Source organism: Periplaneta americana, chromosome 13, assembly GCF_040183065.1.
Source record: "Periplaneta americana isolate PAMFEO1 chromosome 13, P.americana_PAMFEO1_priV1, whole genome shotgun sequence".
NCBI classification, from domain to species: domain Eukaryota; kingdom Metazoa; phylum Arthropoda; class Insecta; order Blattodea; family Blattidae; genus Periplaneta; species Periplaneta americana.
The window spans coordinates 85,691,886-85,711,087 of NC_091129.1; the positions used below are offsets into that span (position 1 = coordinate 85,691,886).

Consider the following 19,202-nt stretch of genomic DNA (forward strand, 5'->3'; position numbering starts at 1 on the left):
ATAATAAAAGAAGAATTGAATCCTGTAAAGGTCAATAAGAAAATGTATTTTGCCATGACGTAATTATACATATTTACACTACAGGTTTGTAAATAGGTATCACAATCAGTGCTACGAAATATCCAGTTCTAGAACTGTAGAAGTTGTGAGCCTAACTTCGCTGCTTTGAATATACGAGCTACAAGATACTTTTCAGTCTGAAATGAAGTGTCCTACATAAATTTTCAGTATTCCACAAACAAGAAAGACCAACGATTTAGGCCATGTTAGCTTGCTTGTCATGAGACAGAACTACCACGATCGATCAGTAGATGTCCAAATTTTCCATTCTTGTCATTTCTGATCATTGACGAAATGTGATGACTTTTGTCAAAGTGAAGTCACGTAATTATGTCTTCTGATCGCCAGAGGTACAAGTGTCCGTGCCTTCTTGTCCAAAGTTTATGCCAGTAGCAGGAACTACACACCTATGAGAGAGTGACCATAAAATGCACAATTTAAACAGCAAAAGAGTATCCCTTTTCACTCCTTGCTCATTCCCGCCGTCAGAGTGATAGTTACCACTCACGAACAAAACTTTCTTCAACAATCCATTTTTTCTTTACGATTTGTAATACAAATGACAAAATATGCTGGCGTCTGTCAAGCTCAAACTACATAGTTACGCCTTCTTATTACTAGTGGTGCAATATCTAGTAGCACGAGAAGAACTTCTCTGTAATGTTATTTGTATGTTAGCAACTAAAACAGCTTGGCGACAGCATGTAAAGTAGCGTATCACAGACATCTAAGAAATCTTTCAGACTCAACAGCAAATGCACACTGGCAGGAACGACAAACGACATAGAACTGTGTATGGGTGTTCCTAATTTCCGACGTAAATATTACTCCTGAATAATCCTCCGAAGTTTCTTCCTCTTCTCGATGTATTTAGAATCTTTCCAAGAACACCAGCTGAAGTTTTGCTGGTAGAGTTCGGGAACAGTGCCAAAGAGAACTGGGTGCAAATGATTTACAACCACAAGCTTGACATGAGTTAGAAATCAACTCTTGCTCACACAAATCTAGGAAATTCACTAAGACCTAAATTGTTTTTATAATTTTAAAATCCAAACTAATGACTGGCTGAATATTTGTCTTGACTGGTGGAAACAAGTTCGCTCTACCATTAACCCTGTAGATTCAACAATTGGACATCTGATTCAAGAAAGAAAATCGCTCATATTATCGAGAAACGTTAATTGTGAAAACGTAGAGCTCATACCAACCGAAAAACCAAACAAAGCAAAATCAATTAACCAACCAATCGCACCAAAACCATTAAACCAAACCAACTATACCAATAAAATCGGAGGAAATATAAGGAAACCACGAAAATATGACCTGTAACTGGGGTTCTGGCGGATATGTACACACTCAGAAACAAAATTGGGTCACCTGAATTATGTCTCCGGGTCTCTACACCTATTATCAGGCAGTACATATCACTTGAAGATTTGTGTCAAACAATTTGTTTGTATACATCTGAAGTCTGACAGTATAATATTATGAACTAGTCACTGGTGTATGCAGTGGAGGGGAAAAAGAACTGGCCACCCTACTCCGTTAAATCCTGGCATAGTTCTATCAGGAGTGATGCCTTATTGATGTCACTAACGAGTTTGAAACCTGCCTTCGGATAGTTGACTAAACAACAAAGAATATATATAAGGCCAATCATATCAACACAATTAACCAACTGTATCAACCAAACCGAACGGTAAACCAAACCAGCTAATTAAACCAACCAAATCAACCAATCCAAAGTAACGAACGAACCAAATGAGTCAACAATATAACTAAACGAACATTAGAAAAATGAAGTCAACTGTTCAAATAAATTAACTAAAAATCATCCACACAAATGAAACCACCAGTACATGTAGAATTCTGTCATGAAGGACAGGTACTGTTACTTGGCATAGTCCTACAGATTAGAGTTGTCCAAAGGCCCAATTGGAATTAGGCTTCTGTTTGGGTTTCAGATTTCTTTATTGTGATAAATTTTAAATGCTTTAAAACCGCATTAAAATACACCCACAATATTTTGTGGACTTCTTCGTTTCTGTTGACCCATGTATTCTTCTGTGATGTGCTAAAAATGTACTATCTTCCTCAGTTTCCTGTCTGGAATTATGATGATGGGCTCTCCCACAGAGGTCTATCTCTACGGAACACTATACTGGCTGGTTTCTATTTCCATCGTGTTCGTAGGCCTCATGACTAACTTTTTATTCTTGCCCGTGTTCTACGAATTGCAGGTCACATCTACGTACGAGGTAGGTATATATTCATGCCCAAATTAAACAAATTAAGCATATTATTGTATTCGCGATCTTTTTCAAGTGGCAATTGGCCTATGAATCTGCAGAATTTTTTTTTCTTTTCCTTTCACACTTATTTGCATGTCCCCAGCAGTATTTCAATGTATACCCTTTGACACGGAAAATGGTCGCTCTCCTATATCATGAATTTAAATGTCGTTCAGGTTAACGCGAAATTCAGATGGGGAAACATTAAGCATCGAGGTCCTAGGATGAAATCAAGTCGTGGCAGAGAAGTATCTGTATGTCACAAAACGACATTTTCCCTACGAAGCCTTTATGGCTTAGCGATAGAACTCTTTCTTCTCGTTTCAAAGATCGGACTTCTAGTCCTCCTGCGTAAAATGCACGCGTGTAAAAGCAGCGCACACAATGATATATTCCGAGGTGGTATTTAGTCCCTGAACAATGACCAATTTCAGTGTCAAAGAGTGTATGTTCTAATTCTGTTTCTTTTTCTGTGTTATATAACATATTATAGTATTTTTATTTTACTTCTTTTATGTCTTATTTAATTTCGTCTTTCTATTGCTTTTATTTAATCCTTTCCTGCTCTTCTCCCCTTTCTAATCATTCTTCTCACTTTTATACAGCCCTCCTTCCCTAATAACAATTCTTTCTTTTTCTTCCTTTCTATCTTGTCTAATTTTCTTCGAAGGTTCTTAAATTATCCATTCCTCTAATTTTGCCTTCTATTCCTCATTCCACACTTTCATTATTCCCTTCTCGCATTCTTCCTTTCTCCTTCTTCTTCACCGTTTCACTTCAAAATGTCTTCTTTTATGATCCTTCTTTGTCTCTTCCATTCTTTCTCCATAATTCAACATATTTCGTTCCGTCCGAAAGGCTTCAAGATTCTGATTCTTCCTTTTCTCTCTCTTATTTTATTTCGCTGGTACTTAGCTACATATTTATTTACTTTTTATACCTCATTAATAACCAATTTATTAAGTAGTGAGAGAAGAAGCTACGTCACTTGCCTCTACAGAGACAGAAGTCATGTTACATGTAACAGTTACAGTAACTTATATCTTCAATAAGAGAAACATCTGCTGGAATACACGTCTCAATTCGATGTTCCCAGTTGCGTAAAACATGTGTGAGTTTGGTGGGTATGATATTATGTGACGTGGCTTTTGTGATCCTTTATTTTAGGTCTCCATGCTGTTAATTTTCTCAGTGTGCATGATGGTCTTTAAGTGTCAGCACAAGTAAAAAATCTAAGTGTGTTATGACTGGCGACCGTCATGGTCATTCAATAGGACTTCAACGACCTATCCACCTGCCTGGAAATTGTTCGTGTAACAACAAATGAACTTGGTGGTCGTAATGGGTTGGGGCATCGTCTAGATGAAACACGTCGGGAAATAACTGTCTTCAAACATTCCGTGTATCTTTCAGCAGTGAGATTACCTGTCATGAAGGAAAACTGTAATTTACCATATGTCGCACCAAACTACTAACTTTCGCGCATTTTATACAGATCTATTCAATTGGTAGTATCATCCCAATACTGCCAATTTCGCTTTTTCAATTTGCCATTAATCTGAAAGAAAAAACAATATTCCTATAACCACGACTACTGCCTCACTCTATACCTCTGTATATGTATGCCTTGTTTCACTTGTTTCAGTACCTGCAACTTCGTTTCAACCGCCATGTTCGTATCATGGCTTCTCTAATCTGGACTATCAGTCTTCTTCTTTACATCCCCATTGTTGTATATGTACCGGCTTTGGCGTTGGGACAAGGTAAGTGCAAGATGTAATTTGCATTTTTACAGGAATAGTATGAGTTAAATAAGAGACTTTTCATTTTTCATGGAATAAAATCTTTTTTTCGTTGAAAACTGATAAAAGATACCCACTCTGGAGACGTGTGGGTACAAGAATGTGCTCCAATCTTCCAAGCCTTTATTATCATCTACCTTTACTCTAATCAGAATCAAAAACTAACACTGTCAATACAATATCTGGTGTCCGAGAAGAACCTAAAAGTCATATCTCAGAAACTACTGCGTTTGTTGTGTCGATGTTTACAGCTTTAAAAAGAGGAACTGAAAAGATTTTATTGAATGTAGTCGAAGCGTGGTATGAGCATGTGGATTTCCTTCCGCGAGGGAAAGAATGTTGCGATTTATGACTCTGTTAGTGAGAGTCTTGCTTTTATTGAAATTTAATCCACATCTGGGGATGTAGATCGTACAGAAGAAGGGTCAGTGCATTTCATGGCTAGCTCATATGCAGTTGGTCAGACTGATGTAATGTCGTATTCAGATGGAACGAGGCAGAACTCCTCTGACACGGGACAACACCCTACACTGGGACGAGCAATTTCGAGAGAGAGGTAGTGTTCTATGTCAAAGTGAAAAAAAAAAAAAGAAAAATCGTATCACCCAGGATGATATCGATATGGTGCATGCTTTCTTTACTCGAAGCAAACGGAACACAGACGAATATAGAGACAGATTATTTAGTCCTCACAACTCAGCGACGCGAAACAGGGGAATTAATAGGAGTAGTGGGGAGAGTTCCGGAGTAGAGATAAGGGCGAGCGGTTGGTAAAGGAATGAAGTACAGCTTAACTGTACTCTGTACTGGAAACACAACGCTAGAACGCATGCATAACATCCGATCGCTCTGACTGCATGCGACAGACTAACCTGAACATCCCCTGGCGTAACTTAATGGACTCCCTGAGTCAGGCGCACATTGCCGGCGACTGTCAGGACTAAATAATCGTACTGTACCGAAATCCCCCGTCTACAACCCTTGCATATACGCAGCTACAATTGTAACTTATCTACCATAAAGCCAGACAACAGCAGATTTAAGTCGCCGATAAAAATGGTGACACCAGAAATGTTCTCGAGCGTGTGACAGAAGATTTTTCTTTCGCGTGAATGTAGTCCGCACTACAAATGGCACTCATCTCGAATTGTACTAAATTGTAAACAAAATGTTTTGAGTTTTCTTTCTAAATGTGTAAATAACAATAACATGAATCCAACTTTATTGTATCTAAGGTATGATTGTATCTTCTTTTTACTAGGAATTTCTAGAATACCATGTGTATGTTACTCAACAGAAGTGACCCAAATTTGACAGAAAATAAATAATGAAATTATTTTATAATCTTATAATAATTAGTCTTACTGTAGACAGAATTACTGTATTGCCGAAGTAGGCCTATATAAAGTTATCATTGTGGCACTACAGAATGAAATGAGCTTGCTACATGCTGCTTATCTATGTTTACGTCCGCTGTAAAAGTGTTATGACAGATTATAATTGATATAAGTGTTATGGAATTTCATCTACTGATGTTTGTTTTAACATTTTTTTTTTTCAGTTACCGGTGTCAACATTCATGTCATCACCCTAACAATTTCAGTCATCTGTATATTCTACACAATGCTTGTGAGTGCACACATAAAATATTAAAATTTACAGTTGTGGTAGCGAAAGAAGCGATTTCTAATGGCTATAGTGAAGCACATGGACGGTACAGAAAGAGAGCGTTGCGTTGCAGTTAATAGTATTTCGTAGACAGTGGACAAGCATTATTTTTAAACGATTCAGTGTTTACAATGACAAATGGGAGAAGGACGTAAGTGGCAACGTGTTCACTTGTCTTTCGACAACGGCATGACGATTGACGAATGCAATTTCTAATGACTTTTCAAGTAGGCAGAGAGTAGAATGGCGTTAAACATATACGTTACAGAACTGTCAGAAGTCGGTTCTTTGTATGCGGTGGCTTTAGTCTTAGGTTTCCTATTTCATCACCTTCAGAAAACTTAGCTTGGTCTAACAAACCTATTATACTACTTGTAAGCCTACAATGCGTGGCAGTTTAAATATTCAGGAGTATTTCAGACTAAAATTAAAGCAGAACAAATCATATTTATTTCAATGCTTCATATTTTAGCACTTTATTTTTACTTCATAATGTATATTGTATATATAAATTTGTTGGTACACTAGATGAATACACGTCCATGTGCACTATATTTATTCATTAACTTCAATGAGATGTTTTGTCATGCTAAGAATTGAATAAAAATACCGTTAAGTAGTTTCTGCGATAGCTTTGAATGCAACGGCATTTTATTCCGTATTTATTTTTAGATATTCTTGCATATATTCTCATATTTCTTCTTTGCTGTTAGTAGTCACCTTGTAGCTTCCTTACGTCATCTACGACGTTACATTCAACGCCGTTTGAATATTAATACCAATTAACTGGCCAATAGTTACAAAACGATTAAAGGTAGGTAATATTTGTTTGCAGATTCTGGAAGCTTGTGCTATATTATGTATTTTACTCCCAATATGTATCGAACCATCTTTCATATCTTAAAACAATACGCTCCTAAAAGCATTGAAGGAGCAGAAAATTGTTGCATGTAATTGTTGAAAGAGTAATAAAATTGTAATCATTATGAGAGAATAAAACAAATTATATAGATAGGAAACTTTTTTATTTACTTTTTTACCTATCTATTAGGTTGGCTACCCATTAAGGGATAAGGGTAATTACTTTCGAAATTTTTAAGCCTAAACTTGTCACACGCTTTCAATTTATTCTATCCTCAGAAATAAACGTTATTTGATATTAAAATTTCTTCAGCTCTGTTATGGATAATGCATTAATGTCCGACTTAATTGCAGAAATCTGTTGTATTAATCAATCCTGCCTTACACTTGCCCTAATAATTCAGTCACCATCGTTACCCAAGCTCATCTTACCTGATTATTAAATTGATTTTTAAAGACGTCTATCGACAACCATATATTGGAAGCACAATAAATGAAGCATCGGATTCTATGCACAGATAAGGTAATACCTTCAATACTGTCAAGACAAAATTATTGTTCCTGGGCCGGATATCGGACCCAGCAACTTTGGCTGATCGCACCAACGCTCTACCGACTGAGCTACTCAGGAACTCTACGACAACCCGGCTCAATTATTCCCCTTAGGCTATATCCACTTACCTCAAGTTGACAGAATGTCAGAATCCTGCATTGAGTGCACACTTTCTGTGTGGCTGAAATGTTTGTTTATTTGTTAACGGATAACGGACAGTAACGTCTATTACACAAATCTGAAAACCAGATTTCAAATTATCCAAGTCCGCTTTACAGGGAGCTATACCTGTAAGCTTTGTATGCTATAAGGTAACATAGTATATAACAGTCACGAAGCTTGAGTTGTTGAGGGTACTAGGAATAAAAGACTGTGCCGGTACTATTTCGCATTGTCTGTGATGAGGCGATAGTAGCGATCCTAGTAGTTAGCAACTACATATGGATGCATATTTACTACGTATTGAGCTTCGTGACTGTATATACTAGACTGTGTAATACCTTCAGTTTGAATAGTATTTAAATGTTGAGGCTTCTGCTTTCTGTGTGATGTACTTCGCAGGGCGGCATTAAGGCAGTGGTATGGACTGACTTGCTGCAGGGAGTGGTCATGGTTGTGGCGAATATAGTAGTCATAATTCTCGGAGTCAATCAGCTCGGTGGATTCGGAGTTTTATGGGAAAGGAGTCAACTTGGAGGGAGAATAAGAATTTTCGAGTGAGTTAGAATGCAGCATTATTGTCGAAGTTATTCAATCAATGAAATTATCTGACTTGAATGTGTATACTTACGGGCATATATACAGTGTAACTTCCCAATAGGGGACACCGCCGGAGAAAAATTAAATGTCCGTTATTGAGAAGTGTCCGCTATTTAGAAAATCGTTAGTATGTATACAGTACATTAAAATTTCTCATACGTATTCAACACTATATTTTACAGTACAGTACAGTAGACAGTGAGATTGTTACAGTATTCATCCAGAGAGAAATCGTACCAGTAATTGTTTTGTAAATGAAATAAACATTAGTAACTCTACCACCTCACTTTGCACAAAGAAATCTAGAATTATTGACTGTTTATTGTGAATTTTGGATACCTATCTCAGTTTCTATATGTGGCCAGCTCACGAACACTTAATTTCTCCTTCTCACTATGCTTTACAATATCCACTTCCTCTTTTACTGACAAACGTTTACGTTTTTGTGACATTTTTAATGTGGCTGTACTTCCGAACACTCAACTTCACAAACTAAGAAAGTACGGACCGCTCACGTACAGTATCACAGCTAACAACTGTGCTGCTTACCTCCAATATAGTACAAGAACGTTCAAATGCACGATAATGATTGTTGCAAAGAATTCCGTTAGAATTCCGTTTAATTTACAAGCGTATTTTTCTATATTTTTTTTTCTTTCACGTTGTCCGTTATTTGAAACTTCTAATTGTTGTTGGGAGATACATTTCAGTGTCCGCGTCCGTTATTGAGAATGTCCGCTATTTGGAAGAATTTTATCATAAGGGCCAGTGTTATTTTGCAGGGGAATTTTAAAATGTCCGCAATTGAGAGGAGTCCACTATTGGGAAGTGTCCATTAAGGGAAGTTTCACTGTATATATGCATATTTAATTTCCTATTTCGTACATACGTACGAGTATATCCAGTGATTGTGGCAACCTTGCTTTTAATTTTGTTCGCAGGATGAGTGTGAGCCCGTTCAAGAGAATGACATTCTGGACCGTGGTGATAGGCAAATCCTTCGGCTGGCTTGGTGGAGTGGCGGTTAGCCAGTCCATGGTGCAAAAGTTTATGGCTCTGCCGACGTACTCCAAGGCGCGCACGTGAGTGCAGACATACTTCTGAGAATAATATGTCTTTTATATTTCATTTTTTGCTTGAGATGAAAAGTTGATGAAATTAGTAGAATTTGAAGAATTTAATAAAATTATTACGAATAGAATTTCTTATAATTTTCGTCGCAACATTTGTCTCAAGATGTAAAATTCCTCACCCCACACTAGACTTAGACAGGAATAGTTTTTATTTTCTTTATTTTATTGGATTGTTTTACGACGCTGTATCAACATCTAGGTTATTTAGCGTCTGAATGAAATGAAGGTGATAATGCCGGTGAAATGAGTCCGGGGTCCAGCACCGAAAGTTACCCAGCATTTGCTCGTGTAGGGTTGAGGGAAAACCCTGGAAAAACCTCAACCAGGTAACTTGCCCCGACCGGGAGACAGGAATAGTTACTACCCTTAGTGAAGGACGAGTCAATCTTACAGGATTAGATCAATTGTCTTAAGAGCATTTTCTCGCGATACTGAAGCTTTTTTAAATGCCTGGTTTAATGAACAGAAATATATGCAGAATGAGTGTATTATACGAAATGTTGTTCACAAAAAATTAACTATTTAAACTGTGCAATATATTTTTTGCTCACAACCTAGACGTGAAACGAAGATAAAAATAGATGGAAATTTTTTAGCAGATTTTAAATAGAAAATCATGAATTTTGTCTGTTTCAACGTAGCGATATTAAAGTAAAAAAAGTACGAAATTTTTCAACTTAAGCCTATAAGGTACACATTTTAGCTCTTAAATTTGTCTTAGAGCGGAATCTGTTTTTACAAGAAATTTTAAAATTCCCAGTCACGTTTACCAACTTTTCCAAGCCATATTTAATAGAAAGATAAGGATAACAATGGGAATACAAGAAGAGCAAGAAAAAGACAAGAGGAGTAAGAGAAAGACAAGGAGAGCAATTGTAATACAAGGAGTGAAAATTGGGGGGTTTCATTTTTATGTCACAGTCCATTCCCAAATTATCCCCCTTACAGAGTGAGATAGAAGATGTAGTTCTCGTTCAAAATTATTTGGTATTAATGTTGGTATAACTCTTTGATTGCAGGTCTCTCTTCATATTCTGTCTAGAAGTGATGTTCGTCACAACAATTAGCTGTCTCACAGGGCTTCTAATTTATGCACGTTACTACGACTGCGATCCGATATCTACTAAGGTAATATAACTATCTTTAGCGATCGTGGATTAGGCCTCTTGCACTGCTACATTTAATTAATTTTGAAGGGTGGCAAACACTTGACAGAGAGCTCCCTTACGATGACATCGAAGCTGTGTTCGAATTCATTCATTCAAATATCTTGGCAAACACTTGACAGAGAGCTCCCTTACGACGACATCGAAGCCGTGTTCGAATTCATTCATTCAAAGATCTTGGTAAACACTTGACAGAGAGCTCCCTTACGACGACATCGAAGCCGTGTTCGAATTTATTCATTCAAAGATCTTGGCAAACACTTGACAGAGAGCTCCCTTACGACGACATCGAAGGCGTGTTCGAATTTATTCATTCAAAGATCTTGGCAAACACTTGACAGAGAGCTCCCTTACGACGACATCGAAGCCGTGTTCGAATTTATTCATTCAAAGATCTTGGCAAACACTTGACAGAGAGCTCCCTTACGACGACATCGAAGCCGTGTTCGAATTTATTCATTCAAAGATCTTGGCAAACACTTGACAGAGAGCTCCCTTACGACGACATCGAAGCCGTGTTCGAATTTATTCATTCAAAGATCTTGGCAAACACTTGACAGAGAGCTCCCTTACGACGACATCGAAGCCGTGTTCGAATTTATTCATTCAAAGATCTTGGCAAACACTTGACAGAGAGCTCCCTTACGACGACATCGAAGCCGTGTTCGAATTTATTCATTCAAAGATCTTGTCAAACACTTGAAAGAGAGCTCCCTTACGATGACATCGAAGCCGTGTTTGATTTCATTCATTCAAAGATCTTGGCAAACACTTGACAGAGATGTGTACTTACATCAAGCTTCTATAATTATCAATCTTAATGACTTAACAATCAAAATATACAAAGAAAACAAGTTACATAGTATAACTGTTATAAATATATTTATATAACATTTGTTATGAATATATTACAAATACGAACGTTTTCGCCCTCTTGGAGCATCATCAGGCGGTACATAATAATATCAAATATTTTAAAATATCAAATGTAATATGTTGTGAAAAATGTGTGCAGAAATGCAATGAAGACTGAATATGACACTTTCAATCATGTTAAATTTACTATGCTATGTATAGCAAACATTGCATTCTAAAATTGTCGATAAACACAAAATGAATTAAAATAATTTAATATCCTTAATGTTCAATCAGTATGAACACAATGTTCTACATATACCACAAGTAATGGGTATTAATGTCCACACATGCGAAGCCAATCTATCATATTCCTGAATGTAAAGTCCAACTTTTGAACGAGGTCAAATATTGATTTTATTGTAAAAAGATTGGATGACGATGTATTATATAGATGACTTCGATTAGAGGCCTATTTCTTTGCCAAGTGATAAAAATAAAATGTTATAACTGAATATGAAGAGAATAATGAAATTGGAAAAAATGCGGAATGAACTCCTCAGATTAGGCATAATAATAACTTAATAATAATAATAATAATAATAATAATAATAATAATAATAATAATTAGAACATTATCTCCAGAAGTTTGAGAAGGACAGGGCATGTAGCACGTATGAGCGAATCCAGAAATGTATATAGAGTGTTAGTTGGGAAATCGGAAGGAAAAGGACCTTTGGGGAGGCGGAGACGCAAATGAGAGGATAATATTAAAATGTATTTGAGAGAGATGGGATATTATGATAGAGACTGGATTAATCTTGCACAGGATAGGGACCGATGGCGGACTTATGTGAGGGCGGCAATGAACCTGAGGGTTTCTTAAAATCCATTTGTAAGTAAGTAAATAATAATAATAATAATAATAATAATAATAATAATAATAATAATAATAATAATAATAATAATAATAGTACACTCACACACCGATACACACGAAAAAATAATACATGCATTGGTAGTAACACAAAACATAAGGAAACAGATGTATAGTCGCAATTTTTCTTTTCTTGTGTTGTTGAGTATTAAAATGATATTTACTTTTTCCTGGCAGGCTATATCCAGACCAGACCAGCTGTTACCATATTACGTCATGGATATATCCCAATCATTGCCTGGGTTGCCCGGACTTTTTGTAGCAGGAATATTCAGTGCATCCTTGAGGTAACTCTACAGTAGGCGTACTGCATTTTTATACACAGTATGCTGAAATGTTTGTATTCAGATTATGAAACTTTACAATATTGCGTAGGATACAGCTTCTATTCTCTAAATGGATCACATCTGTGCCGCAATAATACTATTTAATTCATTTTAGCACCATGTCCAGCAGTCTCAACTCCTTAAGCGCGACACTCTTTGAGGACTTCATCCGACCTTGTCTGAAGAATAAGATCTCCGACAAGACTGCTAACAACATTATCAAATGTCTGGTCATTATAGCTGGCGCTGTCTGCGTGCTAAATGTGCTCGTGGTCGACAAACTGGGCTCAGTTTTACAGGTACGCATTATAATACTGTCACTCTGTCAAATGGCAATGCACAGTAGTGTACAGACCGATTATTTCATCATGACAGCGAAAGAGGGGAAGTAATAGGAGTAGTGGGGAGAGCCCGGAGTAGAGATAAGAGCGAGTGGTCAGTAAATAAATGCAGTACAGCTAAACTGTACTGGAAACACAGCGCTCTATCGCACGCGTAATATCCGACCGCTCTGAATGCAAGCAACTGACTAACTCGAACACCCCCTTGGCGTAACTAAATGGACTCGCCTGACCCAGGTGCACAATGTCGGCGCATGTCAGGACTAAATAATCGTACGTACCAGCTACGATGAGCATCCAGAGAACACTATGAAATACATTTTATTCTTGGTTTCAACCTTTAAGCTTCTTTATTTGTTTTATGGTATACGTGTTTTCTCTGGAACCCTGATTTCTGAGTTCATTGGTGACGAATATTTCAAAACTGTTCAACATAGACTAACTGTTAGAGTAAAGCTTTGGATCCAAAATTACAGGTTTATATTAATTATATGAAAGAACATTGCAACTTTTAAAAATATTATCGTAAACATAATATAAAATGGGATACATTTTATAAAGTGCACTTACTTTCATATGTGCACGACTATAAGGATAAGTGCCGATGACACTCTTTGAATAAGCAAATGTAAGAAAATATTTCTTATAGTCTTCGTAGAAGCCCAGTAATATCAATTCTGGCTTGCATTTGCCAGGAATTGAATTGGAACAGAATTCAACAGTTCCAGAACAGCAGAACAGAATGTATAAGAAATTAATGATATCTTTGAAAAGAAAGAAAGCAGGTAAATCAATCTAGGTAGAATACGAAGTAAAGAATGTTAGTCACGCATGTGACATATAGGATATTGGAAAAAGGATGATGATAATAATAAGAAGAAAGGATTGTAGTCAAGACTAAACAAGAATGTCGACCGACAGGATTGTTCGTGATGAATCTCCTCAAAGACATACAGTAGATATCTATGAAGGCCACGGAAGAGATGAAAGAACTCTTAATTTCGATCCAAATGCCAGAGACCAATGAGGGGTACAGCCAGTGCCAATGTTTCTAGTGTGTGTTCCTGAGTAAAATGCCAGTCAGTGAGCAGTTGTTGCCAAAGCAACTGAGAACGGTACCACCCAACACGTCACGACAGCAATCTGCCAATCACAGCTGTCAGTCTTATTGGCCATTGACTTACACTTTGCGTTTCTGGGATGTGTCCTTGAGTACACTGTCCAGTCAGTGGCATGTGTTGCAACTTCGGCTGAGAGTGGTACCACTTCCTAAACAAATATGACGTCAGCAACCTTCCAATCACAGTTCTCAGCTGTCTTGCCTACAGACTGTGGTAGAGATAAGATGCTCGCTCTCAACGTTCCCATTACTTATTTCACGCGCCAGAAACGGTGGCTTTTGCTATAGTAACATGAGAAGGAGGAAAATATACACAGAGGGATTGAGACAAAAATAATGCAATTGAAATAGAAGGAACATAAGAGAAGTTATGAAGAAAGGACTGAAGAGAAGAGAAAATTACACAGAAAAATATAAGGAAGTGTAAGACAGACTGATACATTCGAAGCAACGGGAGAAAAGTGTAAATGACAGTAAAAGGAAGTGTAGGCACAAAGGGGTAAAGCAGAGAATTGAACAAACGGTTAATGCAAGAATGGAAAAAGAAACAACATGAACGGTTGAGAAATGAAGGTGAAAAAATAAACTAAAAAAAGCCTTAGAAAAAGTAGGGATGAAAGATTAACATTTAATATTTGGGAGTGGAGATAGAAATTGGTGGCAAAGTAGAACAGTATGTCGGTAAACAAGATGATAAAACAATAATCATAATTGGACATTCAATAAGTATTATATTGAAAAATAACTATTATCTAAAGACTATAGTCAAAACCAGAATTTATGAAATTGTATATGAGGTAGACCTGAGAAAGGCAATGAAAGAAAAAATAATAAAGACAAAACAAGAGAAAAAGAGAATGAAACAGATGAATATAACAACAAAGATTGCAAGCAAGTGAGGGTGAGGAAAGGAAAAAAACCGTTAAATCTTGTACAAAGAGTGACAATAATTATGTATTTTTGCTTATATAATTTTTATGTTTGTTCCTTTTCCAATTGTGAGTAAACACTGATTTATTGTTTTAATGCTGCAGCTGTCGATGAGTCTGTCTGGGTTCACTGGCGGAGCCATGATCGGGCTCTTCTCGTTTGGCATGTCCTACCCCAGAGGGAACGCCAAGGTAAGAACTTAACACATCATTTTATAGCAAAAGTGTTTTCATAAAGACACGTTTGATGACGAGATGACTATACAGTGTGTGCCTGTGACATAGGGCGCCCTAGCAGGCAGTATCAGCAGCCTACTAATCATGGGCTGGATCGTTTTCGGGGCGCAGAAGGAAATGGCGGAAGGAAGGATCAAGCAGCCATTACTGCCCACATCCGTCGAGGGCTGCGGCTACAACGTCACAGTTACCACCACGCCCAGGTAAAGAAACAGCTAACCCATATCACACAATATTTTTTATTTATTTTAGTAGATTATTTTATGACGCTTTATCAACATCTTAGGTTATTTAGCGTCTGAATGAGATAAAGGTGATAATGCCGGTGAAATGAGTCCGGGGCCCAGCACCGAAAGTTACCCAGCATTTGCTCATATTTGGTTGAGGGAAAACCCCGGAAAACCCTCAACCAAGTCACTTGCCCCGACCGGGAATCGAACCCGAGCCACCTAGTTTCGCGGCCAGACGCGCTAACCGTTACTCCACAGGTGAGGGCATCACACAATATGACACTAGCATTATTGACGTGTATCACATCATATCATTATATGTATTCTTACATATCACTTAGTATTAATTTTACATGTATTAATCCGAAGCAGGTATTCGTCATGAATATCCAAGGTCGACTAGCTGACAGCTGGCCTCACGTTCACCTGCACGAGCAGATGTGAACGATCGTCGAACCAAAACGGAGGTGTTCAGCAAAAATATCCTTCCAACTGTTATCGATCATTTTCGAAACCGAATTTTTCTACCTATCGCAGTTCCCAAAATTTATCAAGGCGCTGGGTAGGCACTGGTCCCATACACTGGTCGAAATTTCATGAGAAATTTCTTCCACGTGATAAATCGTACCAACGTGAATTCCGTAACGCGAGTCCTAGACATGATGTCTTAGGTCATGACACTATAGGCTATATGTGCAGTACATCATGTCAAATCATACAGAATTACATATTTGATTATAGGAAAAAAACTAAGGAAGGTAAATTTACGAATTCGAAATAACACAGTGGAACAAATGGACAGCTTCAATACTTGAGACATGTGATAAGCAGTAACATGAACTACTGTCATGAAACTAAAAGGAGGATAGAAAGGTAAAGAAAGAGTTGAATAGAAAAAGGAACATCTTCTACAAACTCTGGAAACATAACTAAGGAACAGACTAGTGAAGTACTTTGTGTGGAGTGTGACAATGTATTGGATAGAAACATGCACGCACATTACAAAGAGGTGAAGAGAAACGAATAAAAGCGTTTTAAATATGAATATACAGAAGAAGGAAGCGTGTGAAATCGACAGACAGAATAAAAAAAAATTATGTGTGCTAGAAATAGTTAATGAGGAAATAATAAATAAATAAATAAACAAATAAATAAATAAACAAACAAACGTAAGTTATTCTTTTATTCAGAATATTCATCGTCATGATTATTCATCATAGATTAGACACTTTCAACACTTGCGTGTCGCTGAAGATCTATTAATTTGTTAAATCAACAACTTTTTACCTTTGCTGTAATTGTTGTAACTGTTGTGATATTTTGCCTTAGCAAATGGCTAGTTTCGGTGGTTTTGTGCCACCTTCATATTCCTATTAAAATTTTGCGCTTCCAGCTTTTTCTAACTGGTGTCTGGCGGAGTTGTGTTTATTATAAGTAGTGTTACGTAAAAAAGGGTGTGTGTTCTGAAATTCAGTAGTATTTTCACGATGTCTTATGCATGTGTTTTTGTATATCTATAAATTTCGTATTAAAACCAAAAACACTAGAACAATGCAACATTTATAGACATACAAAAACACATGGAACACATCAAGAACAAAATTGAATTTCAAAACACACACTCTTCTTTACTAGAGTGGATACATCATAAAAACACCCCCTCCAAGACACGAGCAAGAAGAAACCTCAAGACCTCACTAGAAATCTGAAGACCGCGTGAACTCGTCAAAGCTACAAGTTTTATTAGATGTTATTTATTGCATGCCAAAATGACTCAGAACGACTCTACAGTAGTATTCACATAATTTTATAATGTTTTTACAAATAATCAATTTTATAATATGCACAAATGTTCTCTTACTGTATATCACCCGTGTTCAATGTGCCATTTATTGTGTTCTACACCTGAAGATGACTTTTAAATAAGTAGAAAATATATTGTGGAAATATAACTTTGTAATATAATGAAACAGACAATTAATTCTTTATTAACTTAATATAGATTGATAAGTTGTTTACTGAAACTACACAAATATAATTATATATATATATATATATATATATATCGTCAAAATTAGTTATTAATTATTAATGTACAATGCCACAATAGATTCACTATTCACACAGCAAAGTTGAAAAGTTTTTAATGAACAAATTTAAGAGTACAAATTTGGACAGACTACCTCGTAATATTTCAGGTTTTTCTGCTACAAACACCTTACTACTCGTCTTACTGTTACACAATCTTTTGATCTTAATGATGTGTCTGATGTAAGAGTACTTGCTTTCTGATTTGGGTCATGTGGAAAAACTAATTTAGTGATAAAGTTAAGAGAGTTATGGCCATCGTCATTTTTTTATCAATCTTTAAATACGGAGTCTGTACTCAAGCCTTTTTTTCGGTTATCCCACGACTATTTATTCTTTAATGTATAAATAAGTATTTGCTGGGAATGTTTTTCCACTCAAATACGCACTTCATCTGCCACTACGAGTATATAGACATTCTCATTAAATATGAGTATTTTCAATGGAATAGGTATATCATCAGTTATTACTTCTGATTCTTTATAAGAAAAATATAGAAGTATATTACAAGCCAAGACAGCAGTATTAGATCTGTACATATAGTTAATTTTTGTAGTTTTACATATTTTATATATATTTCGATCTTACAAGGCAGAAGTAAGTATTAGATTTTAAAATAATTTATCAGTTTTTGTTCAAATGAATCATGCATTTCATGTTCAATACAGTATGTTGTCTACTTTTCGTTCTTTATAACCTCATGTACAGATGTAAAACAATGCCGTTTTGGCTTGTGATACTTTATATTTTTCTGTCATTGCCAAAGTTGAACAATAAAGTGTACAGGGTTTTGCGTACTCGTTGTAAAAATTTAATTTTCTGACACATTGTAAGGAACTATGAATATTTATTACTGTATACGTAGGCTTCTATTTGTTTTTTTTATTTTTACATATTTTATATATTTTTATATCTTACAAAGTAGAAGTAAGTATTAGAATTTAAATAATTGGCCACTTTTTGTTTCAGTGAATCATGAATTTCATGGGCAATATTCGCGATATAGGTTGCTTTCTGATAATGAATATGAAAAAAATACGTCAAATAGTCGCTCTCCTTCGCTATATAAAGACTGACAGCGTCACAGGCAGAGAGCAAGTGTACTATAAATATCACCACATTTTCGATATCGTATTCCGTGAAAATTCACACATCGAATGTTTTGCAGCATGGCAATATTTTCTCTTTCAATTTCTTGCCCAAATTAATTTAAATGGAAAAAAACACAGCACGAACTCCATTATATCGAGTTCAGATGTATAAAGGGAAATTTTATATTTGATTGAAACACGCGCAGAGGAGATGGCACTTGCTATAGAGGATATGATACCATTGTGGTCTACTGAGCATACAATGTCAGACCTTACCAAACACGCGCAAAGGAAAAGACATTTACTTCCTTTCGACAGCCTCTACAGAGGTTACGGTCTACAGCGCATACAAATGTTTGTCTCAGGTTTTACTTTCCCGGCTGTAAGTCCAATAATGGCCCATTTTTTTCCAGCCCTGTGTTCTCCAGCGATGATGAGGTGTTTGTCCTGTACCACCTGTCCTTCATGTACTTCTGTCCTGTGGGGATACTCATCGTGTTCGTGGTTGGAGCGATCGTCAGTCATCTCACGGAAGAACCGGAGGCTGAGAAAGTGAAACCAGTCTTCTTCACCCCCATAGTGAGGAAGTACTACATGAAGAAGAGAGAAAGGAGTCTCTCCTATAGCAACAAGGCTACTGCAGAAAAGGAGCTAGTGACACTCTTTTCTCAAAATCAAATTACATGACAATATTGTTGTTTGATAGGCATGTACAACACAGTTATATTAATAAATAAATTTACATTTAACAAATG

General features: G+C 36.5%; 1 protein-coding gene across 1 annotated transcript in view; it reads left to right on the top strand.

The window, feature by feature from the left end:
• LOC138711640 (uncharacterized) overlaps positions 1 to 19,202 on the top strand; it is a 146,618-nt gene extending 127,416 nt beyond the window's left edge. The window contains exons 28-38 of the mRNA XM_069842771.1: positions 2,159 to 2,318; positions 3,997 to 4,114; positions 5,715 to 5,782; positions 7,797 to 7,951; positions 8,936 to 9,076; positions 10,147 to 10,255; positions 12,263 to 12,372; positions 12,527 to 12,710; positions 14,907 to 14,993; positions 15,087 to 15,241; positions 18,861 to 19,202. Of these exons, the coding sequence (XP_069698872.1) occupies positions 2,159 to 2,318; positions 3,997 to 4,114; positions 5,715 to 5,782; positions 7,797 to 7,951; positions 8,936 to 9,076; positions 10,147 to 10,255; positions 12,263 to 12,372; positions 12,527 to 12,710; positions 14,907 to 14,993; positions 15,087 to 15,241; positions 18,861 to 19,134 (1,561 nt within the window). The 3' untranslated portion in view covers positions 19,135 to 19,202. The remainder of the gene's footprint in view (positions 1 to 2,158; positions 2,319 to 3,996; positions 4,115 to 5,714; positions 5,783 to 7,796; positions 7,952 to 8,935; positions 9,077 to 10,146; positions 10,256 to 12,262; positions 12,373 to 12,526; positions 12,711 to 14,906; positions 14,994 to 15,086; positions 15,242 to 18,860) is intronic.